Here is a 13,021-nt window from a genome sequence, read left to right as displayed (position 1 = left end):
CTTTCCCTCTACTGATCCGAATGAAATCAGAGCCACAACCATAACTACCAAACTCATGTGCGGATTCAAACCCATGAGCACAAATGGATTGAGCTGCCTCAAGTGCCACAAATGACTGGTGATCTTATGCTATCTGGCAGTACTCTAAAGAGTGTTCAGCTACACAACACTAAGAATTAGATGATGTAAAAGGTACGATCACTCACACTTTTAAAACCAGCAGACTGCAAAATGATGCAAGGACATTTGGGCATAATTATCCATTTACAAAAAAAAAAAAAAGGCATAAACATTCTAACTGCTTCAACTTATCTAAAAAATAAAGTTAGACTATTACAAATATTTTCATAAAAATGAAAAGCCAGTGAATTCTTTTTTCTTTTTTTGTTTAAATGATAATGTGATAGTTTTCAGAGAAGATGCATCTCAAAATAGGCCTGGATATAATAATCACTGTTAAGTTGACAGACCCTGTACTGTACCTCATCTGACAGAGCGATTTAGTTTTTAAGTGACATCTGCTAAATTACAGGCATGCAATTTTAGCAATCTAGCAGTGGCACTGAATTATAGGCTTTCAGTCATAACCAAAGTACTGCAGATACAAGATGTGAAGGGTCCAAATATTTCATATTCAATAAAACTTTTAGGAAAATGTGTTGAAAATCATACCTTTTGTCCTGCAATTACATGTGACAATAACACCAAACCTATTTTATGTCATGAATATGTTGCCTCAGACTTTGAAATCTTTACGACCTTTGACCTCAGACACATCATAATAATCTAATGACAAAGCACTGCTGTTCTCTCTAGTGGTGAACATAATTACTTTGATTTGGCTCTGATATTGTCCAGCACCCCTCGCTGATGAAAAGCAAGCTTACAGATTGATGTTTTGTTTAATATTTAGTAGATGGGATGCAGTTTACTTTTCAGCATGACTGCTTTCAGTGAAGCACTTAATTTAGGCTGCATAAATATTTCAAAGTACCTCATTAATTATTTGAACCCTGGATGAACAATCAATGTGTTTCCATTAATTACAGTTCATTCAAAATTCATATTCGCCTGCCCACTCATTGATATATTTACACAAACAAATTACACCGTTAGACATGTACGCCCCATTCAGTTGATGTAGTGGCTTGTGTTTCCCTGGTAAAATGTCACAGCCATTAGTGCTGCCATTTTTGCCAGCTCTATATTCATGCGAACAGTCCCCGAGTCCTGACCATAAGACATTCTAACCACAATAGAAGGACAGTTTTAAAATACCTCTCTGACCTAGAGCCAGTTACATTCAAGAAGCTCAGGTGTGATTTTAATAGTATTTCCTAATTTGATATTTGCCCTTTGGATAGTAGGTAGTTTATACACAACAAGGACAAGCATTATACATGTCGTATGGAAATGGGAATGGAGGATATCATTCAGATGGGATAGATGGCTTTTATCCGCGCGTCCGAGTGCATGAGACATTAAGTCACTACAAGCCTGCTGCACCTATGAAGATGAAGAACACAATGAAGGACAAGGTATGCATGCCATGCAGTAAACCTCAGTCATGTGTGCAGTCCAAAAAACATGCTTCTAGATGTGCACATATGGTGAACTGCCATAATGAACCACTACTTAAATTCATAAAATGTCGCAAGGCTAGCATTCCTTTAACCATAGAAAATATAAGCTGAAAAAGAAAAAGCATTTCATTAAAGCTTCACTGCTCAAGTGAAACTTTACTTTAAATCTATAGCTTTGATTTAAAGGGAAATATTAAGCAACAGAAATGCTGTTCCTATAAAGCAGGGTCAGAAATGTATGAGAAATACAAAATATTGGCTTGAATAGCTATAAAGCTCCATTGAATGTTTTCTATATTGTCAAAATTTGGCCTTTGACAGTCTGTCTGATAACAAAAATGATTCCCGTCAAGCCACTGACCAATTGGGCCGCAGCCGAAAACAGCATCCTAAGCATTTTTATGTCTGATATTATTTAATATTTAATGTCTGATAACACTATGTTTTTTTTTTAAGGAAAAAAACATATGCCCTTACAAAAGCAAAAAAGCCACTAAAAATAGAGTTATCAAATATTGGCCTTTAATAAAAAAAGGTTATTTCTAGCACTGACCTAATGTGTAATGTGATATTGTAAAGCATTTCAAGGTGAGAGTGTTTTGAGAGGGTTTTCCATTTGATCCAGCTTTCTCCTCTTGTCCCATTGCTGCGTAAGCTAAATCTCTTCTGGCCCATCAGCTGACCCAGTGCTCTAACCCCTTATTCTATATATATATATATATATATATATATATATATATATATATGGATGTGAATGTATGTTTCAAGGTAAGAGCTTGAGTTGTCTACAACACCACTGTGCTTAAATGGTTTGTGAGGTTTTGTACACTGTCACCCTTGCTAATGTGCATATCCCTTTTACCTCATGAATATCAACATGACTATTTTGACTACACATATCTATGCTGAATAAAATATATATTCCAAATTTAACTTGAGAGTCATTAATATTGGTCACCTTTGGGTTAGTATAGAAACATTGCCAATATTTTAGCGTAATGCATTCAAAAGTGCTTAATAATCTGTCAAAGAATTCAATAAGTGTTGCCATGGGGTCCCTAATCAGTTGCGTATTATTTAAAAGGCAGATTAACCTCTAAATGAACATTACACTTCTGGCTTGAACAGAGAATCATTTGGTGCACTGGCTGGTATGTGAATAATCAACAGTTCTAAAATAGAAGAAAAAGCTGAAACCTAATACTGTACGTGAAAGTATATATATAATACTATAGATGTAGGAATTGTAGAACTAATTCCATGTTTGAACAAAAAATGTTCTGCATAATTTTTTACGTAAAATTTAGTATTGCAGTATAATGTTTATGACCTACTTAATTCTTCTGTATCAAAGGCATTGTGAAATGATTACAAAATATTCCTGAACTCTTTTGTCCTCTACTGGTTCTATGACTCCTAAATGCAGCATCAAAAGCACCAGAATTAACATGACCCTTAGTGTAGGTGCAGGTTAAATCAACAAAAAAGCTGCCGAGCATCCTCCTGGGATGGATAAGAAGAAATTAGTGTCAGTGAGAGGCGGGTGGAGCCCACTGTAGGTTGGGCTCAGAAAAACTTAGGCACTGGAATAAAAGAAAAGGGCACATATGATCGAAACTTGGAAAGCACAGAAAAGAGAGAGCAAAAATGGCTCGAGGCACTCAAAAAAAAAACAGTGATTTTACACCACTCAAAGCAGATCGGAGAAAATATGTGTGCATAATCTAGAAGGTAGTCAAGCTGAAAGAAAAAAAAAATCAATAAATGCCACCAGAGATGATCAAAGTTTGGTTTCTTCCCCCACACGTATTGCTTCTTTTGATCTCCCTCACTCCTATATAATCATGAAACAGCGATACTACACATAACTTACTATCCAAAAAGTCTGAAATGTAACCACTCCATTTCTATTTCTAGATTACAGAAAAAATGGTTTATGGCTTCCATACAGAGACAAAACTGCACTCGAATTACAACACTGCATTTCTAATGCTTTGGGAAGGCCTGCAAACTGTACTACTGCATATAGCAGTAAATAAATCTGTAAATGAGAGGAAGAACACTTTGAATATCTCATGGTTCACTTTAATATGTGTGGATAAAACAATTTACTGGAGGACAGAGAATGATATTCTTGCAGAGCAGACATAGATAAATCCTATAAACCTAACAACTGCCTGGGCAATAGGGACTCTATCATAAAACCGGCTTATAAAAAGCTAATTTGGTCTGTGCCATCTGTAAACAACACTGGCATGGAAGTGGTTCCTGAACCAGAAACACACAAGGTCTAAGCATTATGGAGGTATGATACAAATGAACACACATTACATAATTCAGGGAACTACAATGCAACAGTTAAAACTAACACATTTTGTATATAGTAAATCAAACTCAAGCAAGAGTGAAATCACTTTCAAGGATGCCAATAATTAATGGTATTTAGTTTTGTTTCTATGCATATAAATGAGGTTTTTTCCCCAGCAAGTTTGCTTAAACAACTCACCACCTGTAAACCAAACACTTGTCCTTGCAGGTGGTTTAAGTTAACGTGCATCAGTCACTGTTACAAAACAGTGTGTTTCCTTTCTCTTTTACCTTTTTTTTTTATGGCATCAAAATCTTGGGTCCCACTTTTTATTGTGTCCCTAATACATGTGTACTTACTAAGTAACTAGAGGTGTATGTAGTATGTAACCACAGTGTAAGTACACATTGGTGCATAGTATCTACAGCTGTAATATTTCTGTAACTACACATGTAACAACCCTCAAAATAGTATGTGTAAGTACAAATGAGTAACAGGACATTGGCAACAACACTTCTTTCACTTCATTAAGTACTCGTGTAACAGGAATTATATAACTACATTTTGTAACAATGGTGTGTATAAGAGTAATTGGAACAATTTGATCCAGGGGGTGGAAACGGGTAGGTTTAGGGATATGTAAAGTGGGAGTTGGATCTCGAGTTGGTGGAGTTGGTGCACCACTGTAATACCAGTGTACGTATATGGTAACTCCTCAGGAACTGCCCACTTAATATAAAGTGTAACATTCTGGACACCAACCATAATTGTGACCCTGGAGCACAAAACCAGTCTTAAGTGTCAATTTTTCAAAATTGAGATTTATACATCATCTGAAAGCTTGTTGTATGGTTTGTCAGGATCAGACAATATTTGGCCGAGATACAACTATTTGAAAATCTGGAATCCGAGGTTGCAAAAAAACAAAAATCAAAATACTGAGAAACTCACCTTTAAAGTTGTCCGAACTAAGTTCTTAGCAATGCATATTACTAATCAAACATTAAGTTTTGATATATTTACGGTTAGAAATTTACTAAATATATTCATGGAACATGATCTTTACTTAATATCCTAATGATTTTTGGCATAAATTTTTTTTTTTTTTTTTTACCCATACTATGCATTTTTGGCTATTGCTACAAATATACCCCAGCGACTTAAGACTGGTTTTGTGGTCCAGGGTCACAATTTATAAGTAAAGCCTAACTTACTGGCCGCTGCTATGCAACATCAAAGTAATTATATGTGTAATGTAATAAAAACGTAATATTAATATGTAATTTAAAGAAATAGTTTAATTTAGCTCAAAGGGAATCATTTTTGATTTTCTAGGGATTTGAACAGACTCACTGTTACGGCGATTCACTGAACGAACCGTATAACAAACTCTGCACTGAATATTAAAATCCAAAATATAGTGAAAACACTATTTAATAGCACAGTAACAAGATCGGCAGTTTAAGACATTAACTTGTGAGCACAAAACACAAGATACTTCTCTTTTCAATATAAATAAGGTTTTATTTATATAAACCTAAGACATAAACTAATATATTCAGTTAGAACCTGGAGGTACTTGTTTGCTTTGCTAAGGGAATCCCTTTTGTCGTCTTCGTTGCAGAAAGGGGGTTCCCCAAAGTGTCTGATTATGCTGGAAGTTCAATAGTCTTTGAAGTGAGGTCTTGCGCGTTGGCTGAGGATGCAGAGTTGGTCTGGTTGAAGTTTGAAGCGGGTGAAGTCGGAGCTGAACTTTGCAGCAAACTTACATTAGAACACGAAACTCCATGGAAAGAAAAGAAACTAAAGTAAAAGAATAAGAATAAAAGGATGTAACGAGACTAGGTTGTTTTCTTCTCATTATGGTAGCAGCTGGCACGTGGGCCAGAGCACGCTCAAAGAGCAGCGTCAAAACGCGGTGGCAAAAGAGAAGAAAAGGAGAAGGGTGACCAAGAGAAAATTTGATGGTGTCCTGAGTTTTTAAACTCGGCTTTCAGACCGTCACCATCTGGACGTCTTGACCAATTAGATACTGTCCTTGCTCGAGGTATTGCTTTGTTTCTCCACCCCACTAATAAATCAACATTTTATCTGTTCAGTCAGAGGTCCGAACATTACAGGCTCTTGCGGAGTATACTTTTGAACATGATTTCTATAACAAGACTATGATGCATTTGACAAAGAATTGATTGGAAGAAACATTTAAAGCATGATTTTTCAAACTCATACATACCAAACATGAATATTACCCTTTAAGGCTTAAGCTATTCAATACTTATTAAAAGCAAGACATACACAATGGGTGATTAAAACAAGGTTAGGCAAATGTGTGGGTTATATACATAATATGCAGTTATGCATAGAAATGATTAGTTTCATTAAAAATTGAAAATGAAAGTCTTTTAAGATGTTTTTAGGTGCATATGGAAGCAGACAGTCGGGTTCTTTGTCTTCTATGTGTGGGGAGAAGTCAGTCTAAGGAAGCTTGTGAATTCATCGTGGAACATGTGATGGCCATCTCTTTGACAATCAGTCTTGATTATTTGCCCCAAATTTGACAGTCTCCTTCCTGAACTAGAATTATCAATAAGTGTTCTTTTGTCTCAAGGTTGTAAGCTGTTCTGTGAAAGAGTTGGTTAGTTTGCTTGCTTCAGACTAGTGGTGCCAGAATCTAATTTATGACATTGTCCTGTTTCCTTGGGAATTCCAGCTCCTCATGTTTCAATGGTCTGATCGCATCTTAAATTTGTCTGATTCAGTCTCTGATATCCTACACATGGTAAATCCATAGGAATTAATATAAAGTGTAACAATTTATCAAAAAGTGCTATTAGTCCTGTTACACATTTGTACTTACACATACCATTCAGTGGGTTGTTACATATGTGTAGTTACACAAACATTAGAGCTGTAGATACTATGTATCAACGTGTACTTACACTGTGGTTATATACTGCATACGCATCTAGTTACTGTGTAAGTACACAGGTATTAGGGACACAATATAAAGTGGGACCAAATCTTGAAAAGCATCAATAATTGAGTGATGCAGGGATGATGTAATTATGTAGAACAACCTGCAACTTAGAACTACCTAAGTTCCTTCAACAAAAGGCCGATAGAATTTTCCAATGGCTTTTTTATTGTTGCCTTGACCAAAAGGTTTTGATTAGAAGTGATGACTATCAATCCACAAAAGCAATATATGCTGGCATGTCATATATTTAGTATTTATACATTATAGGGAAAAAAACACTATTTTATATTTAATATAATTAAAAACCACAAAAATATGATGACTTCACGTTGAATGTCAACTCCATTATTGGCCTGTCACCACCACCAGACAAATCACCGTCAGAAAAAATCTTACGGTGGTGACATCTGACGGTGTAGGCAAATTTGGCATTTCTTTCACAAAACAAATGGAGTTCATGTAGTAGCCATTTTGTTTTTCTATTGATGCTAGAACCTGCTTCAGGAGAATAAAATGATCTAAATATTTTAAATAATTTCCTCAGAAATTGGAAGATGGTGTTAACATATCTTGGTTTAGGATTTAAAATATTCTAAAACTATGGGTATATTCACACCAGGAAAGCCCGCTAGTTCACTTGATTTGATTTGGTGCAGTTTGATTTCACACTGCCCTTTTTGCAAGTGAACCAGAAACTGTAAACAAAACCACATGTGTGCTTAAGGTCATCCATTCAACCGTGCCAGAGTTTGTTTGGAAGCGGACCGAGACCACCTCTTCAGCTGGGTCTCTGTACGGTTGCTTGATTTTTTTACATTTTAATGAATGTTTGACTGTGTTGACAAAAAGTGGGTATACATTTTAGAGTGGCCTTTTATTGTGGTCAGCCTAAGGCACACCTGTGCAATAATCATGCTGTCCAATCAGCATCTTGATATGCCATACCTGTGAGGCGGATGGATTATCTCGGCAAAGGAGAAGTGCTCACTAACACAGATTTAGACAGATTTGTGAACAATATTTGAGAGAAATAGGCCTTTTGTGTACATAGAAAACGTCTTAGATCTTTGAGTTCAGCTCTTGAAAAATGGGGGCAAAAACAAAAGTGTTGCATTTATAATTTTGTTCAGTGTATATTAGTACCAAATAAATCATGCAATGATGGCGACAATGGACATTTTTTTCAGATTACAATGCTTTCGATTATTTAACAATAATGACTAATACATAATATTTCACATGTTCAGATGCTATCGGAAGTGATCTTGCAAATGTTGCAGAATGTGTGAAAGCTTCTGCTGAGCCCAGATATTATCTTGCATCTTCAAACATAAGCTTGTATATCTAGAGTAAAGGCGATTTGAATGACAACAACGCTGAAAATTTAACGTTATTTCTATATCTTTGGAAGATACTGTATGTCTATGTTTATACCATGCAAACACATTTACTGACTTCACATGATTAAACGATGAGGCTAGGCACTGCACTGATCATTCCGAAGAGGAGGTGATGAAAACCAGAAAAAAAGCCTGATGGTGGATCAGCCCACGTTACTTCTACTTTAGACTAATGAAGTTAAAGTCCCTCTTCACCATCCAAAAAATAAATATTTACACACAGCTCTGAAGAAGAGCATAGCGAAAGCAGTCACAGCAAGCTTGTATTATTTTTCTGCACACTCATAAGTGTAGCTATGAGTTAATAATGCTCAAGGTTACACTCTCTAGGTACTTTCTCTTACCAGATTTATTCCATCTCTGAAGGCCCTATATGAAAATAGTTTTTCCTCTCACAAAAACAAGGATCAATCATGTAATTTCCTTATTTACCAACACAGATCCCATTAGGGCCTAATAACAGTTTCAGGTAGAGAATAGTACTTTCGCAAAAAAACAAGAAGGTGGTGCTTTTTTACTGACTTTCATCTATAGTGTTCAGTCATTTGGTTTCATTTAAATGTAAATTTGAGCAGTGAGCAGTACTGCATTGGCACACTGTTAGCAGACCCGAGCTGGTGATGGATTTTTATAACTGCGAGGAAAATACACAGAACCTCTGTCGCTTCCAGACTGGCTGCTTTCTCTCATTGAGCGGTCTACTGGTGGAGTTTGGCGGCTAGACAATTTCACTGCTAAAATTAGATTGTTGCTGCTAAAACTGCATTGTATATGTGTGCAATCATTTAAATTCAATCTAAATCCTTTAGCACAAGGCAAAAAAACACGCACAGTTTACACGCACAGTTCTAATCAAGCTGCAGTGAGTTTTTCTTTATCCATCTGCCCAAGTATACATAATTATTATATACAATGCACAATCAAATACTTGAACACCTGAATTAACATTGTCTGTCTTAAGGATCAAGTGCCAACTGTAGTCCGACTAACTTATTATATGTAATATATGTGAGCAATAACCACATTAATTAGGTTCATTACAAAAAACAGACTGGTATGATTTCAGTTGAACTAAAGGATTTACGTGACATTTATATAAATGAATTATTTTAGTCTAACTGAAATTGAACTTTTAAAATGCATGTAAATATACTTCATAAATTAGAAAATTACAGTAAAAGCGCAGTCATATTTCTGCCATATTTTTAAGTGTAAGTGACTTCTAATGAGGGTCATCTGCAGAGAGATCTAGCTGAAATTAATTTGATAAAGGCCACGCATTGTCATATCACAGATCTTCATATCTTTGCTGAGGTATATGCATGTGTGAGAATGAGAAACCATTGGAAATATAGCTACCTTTTCAATTGTTAGAATGAATTAATGCACCTCCGCCAACTAATAATTAAAAAATTATCTACGGAGTTGCATTTTAGCTTGTTTTTAAACTTTAATTTACTCATGTCTAGACAGTCTGTGCCACCTTCTGCGTGGGAAAAAAGAAAGCTAACCATCGCGTGCAGTTATGCACGATCCACGGGGCATCCACGCTTGACTGGATGCATTGAGAACACTTTTAAAGTTTCACATAAGCCCCATTGGGTTTGCTGAGAGCAGTGTAGCACGTAAGAGGTCTCAGTTCCTGACCTTTCACGTGAGTTGCACTCATTGTGAAGATATGTTCATCCACATTGATCTCTGAAAAGCAAAATCCGGCAAGCTTGAAGACATCTCAGACAAAAATAACAAGCTGTCGTGGCTTAAAAGCTGACCTTCTGTACATCTTACGCAAGCTTAAGGCATCTGTAGTCTTTCGTGACAACTGGATCATTTTAAAAATACATTTTTAAAATAAGATTGCACTCACAAAGATCAATATTTGATCTATATTTCATATAGAAATTGACACTGACATTTTATTAAAATATTTTTCTATCAACATAGGACCCTGCAATAATAATAATAAATGTTTTTCTATTATCTATGAAAATATAAAACATGTAACATGCAGCTACACCATTGACAATACAAATACTTTACTTAAACTTCCCCATCATATTTTCTAATACATATTATTACTCACTGTTATTATTGTAGTTGTTATTTTGTCTATAAATAAAATACAAAACTTTTAAATCACTGTAACTGCATCACATCGCCTGACAGTCTATCAGCTTCACTTTAATCCAAGTCAAGCGTACAGTAGCCTATGTAAAAAAAGTCAGCAGAACAATACTGCTGAACACTGCATTTCACTACATGCTATCTTAAGTTGTTTGACTCAATTCGGCTACATATAGTGGGGCAAATAAGTATTTGATACACTGCAGATTTTTCAAGTTTTCACACTTAAAAAAAATGGAGAGATCTGTAATTTTCATCGTAGGTACACCTCAACTGTGAGAGACAGAATATTAAAACACAATCCAGAAAATCACACTGTATGATTTTTGAATAATGAATTTTCATTTATTGCATGAAATAAGTATTTGATACAATAGAAAAATAGAACTTAATATTTGGTACAGAAACCTTTGTTTACAATTACAGAGGTCAGACGTTTCCTGTAGTTCTTGACCAGGTTTGCACACACTGCAGCAGGGATTTTGGCCCACTCCTCCATACAGGTCTTCTCCAGATCTTTCAGGTTTTGGGGATGTCGTTGGGCAACACAGAGTTTCAGCTCCCTCTATAGATTTTCTATTGGGTTCAGGTCTGGAGACTGGCTAGGCCACTCCAGGACCTTGAAATGCTTCTTACGGAGCCACTCCTTAGTTGCCCTTGTTGTGTGTTTGGGGTCATTGTCATGCTGGAAGACCCAGCCACGACCCATCTTCAAAGCTCTTACTGAGGGAAGGAGGTTGTTGCCCAAAATCTTGCGATACATGGCCCCATCCATCCTCCCCTCAATACGGTGCAGTCGTCCTGTCCCCTTTGCAGAAAAGCACCTGCAAAGCATGATGTTTCCACCCCCATGCTTCACGGTTGGGGTGGTGTTCTTGGGATTGTACTCATCCTTCTTCCTCCATGGCGAGTGGAATTTATACCAAAAAGTTATATTTTGGTCTTATCTGACCAAATGACCTTCTCCCATGCCTCTTCTGGATCATCCAAATGGTCTTTGGCAAACTTCAGACGGGCCTGGACATGTGCTGGCTTGAGCAGGGGGACCTTGCGCGCGCTGCAGGATTTTAATCCATGACGGTGTAGTGTGTTACTAATGGTAACCGTTGAGACTGTGATCCCAGCTCTCTTCGGGTCATTGACCAGGTCCTCCCGTGTAGTTCTAGGCTGATCCCTCACCTTTCTCAGGATCATTGATGCTCCACGAGGCGAGATCTTGCATGGAGCCCCAGTCCGAGGGAGATTGACAGTCATCTTGAATTTCTTCAATTTTCTAATAATTGCGCCAACAGTTGTTGCCTTCTCACCAAGCTGTTTGCCTATTGTCCTGTAGCCCATCCCAGCCTTGTGCAGGTCTACAATTTTGTCCCTAGTGTCCTTAGACAGCTCTTTGGTCTTGCCCATAGTGGAGAGGTTGGGGTTTGATTGATTGAGTGTGTGAACGGGTGTCTTTACGAGTTCAAACAGGTGCAATTAATACAGGTAATGAGTGGAGGATAGGACGGCTTCTTAAAGACAAACTAACAGGTCTGTGAGAGCCAGAATTCTTGCTGGTTGGTAGGTGATCAAATACTTATTTCATGCAATAAAATGGAAATTAATTATTCAAAAATCATACAATGTGATTTTCTGGATTTTTTTTTATTTATTTTATATTCTGTCTCTCACAGTTGAGGTGTACCTACGATGAAAATGGCAGATCTCTCCATTCTTTGTAAGTGGGAAAACTTGAAAAATCGACAATGTATCAAATACTTATTTGCCCCACTGTATGCGCTCACAACTCATGTCAGTACAAGGCTTAATAACAGAGCTGCATTTAGTGAATTTAAGTGTCACAATAATGCCATTAGTACCAGAGAGGTACTCAAATATATGGTCGCCTGTTGAATATTTACTTTATATTGAAACTCTTAATGAACGCCAGCTCTTCTTATCATTTTTTTTTTAACTGCGCTGTCAGTGTCAGTCGTTTAGATAAACGCTTAACTCTACCGCGTGCAAGAGCGCGTTGGCAAAGCAAACAGGTCTCGTAAGATTCTCTATCCAGAATAAAAGTTGAACTAATGCCAGCAGGATATTTAGTACGCAAATAATACTGTAAATATCACACATCATATTTTCCCACGTTCAGCTCTTACCTCGACAGCGGGCGAGGGTTGCACAGAGCGCGAGAGCCAAGATGATCCCCAAAAAGCGCCGACGTCCCTTCACAGTACTTCCCATTTCTATTCTGTTTCTCTCAGTCATATTAGGGCTTAAATTCGTCCGTTTTTATAATGTTGTGACAGTTCCTTGTTTTTTGCTTTAACGGTCCCTCTAACTTTAATGCTCTGACATCTTTGCGAAAGCTGAACAGACATCGTTCCTGTGCGCCGAACTTCAGACACCGCGCCGGCTTGTGTTCTGCTTCAGAGCCTTGTTCATGTGCACACACACTTGCAGGTACCGCTCGCTCACTAGTAGAACCAGCCAATGGCGCATCGTGCTGGGCGGAGTCACGTTCACCGCAAGCATCAGCACCAGTCAGGTGGGAATATTCGTGAGCTCACTTACACTGGGAAGATATCGCGTGGTCATATGATTGAATTTTGATGAAGCTTCTGAAGTGCGTCTGGAATCTAATAGG

At 37.1% G+C, this 13,021-nt stretch overlaps 1 protein-coding gene across 1 annotated transcript in view; it reads right to left on the bottom strand.

Annotated features, from left to right (window-relative positions):
* Positions 1–12,642, bottom strand: part of LOC306869705 (netrin receptor UNC5D-like) — a gene marked incomplete at its 5' end in the record, with an annotated part of 145,546 nt that extends 132,904 nt beyond the window's left edge. The window contains one exon of the mRNA XM_079416582.1: positions 12,534–12,642. Within this exon, the coding sequence (XP_079272708.1) occupies positions 12,534–12,642 (109 nt within the window). The remainder of the gene's footprint in view (positions 1–12,533) is intronic.
* Positions 12,643–13,021: the final 379 nt, after the last annotated feature.

Source organism: Barbus barbus (genome assembly GCF_936440315.1).
Source record: "Barbus barbus genome assembly, chromosome: 5".
Classification (NCBI taxonomy): domain Eukaryota; kingdom Metazoa; phylum Chordata; class Actinopteri; order Cypriniformes; family Cyprinidae; genus Barbus; species Barbus barbus.
This window is presented reverse-complemented; position numbering and strand designations above follow the sequence as displayed.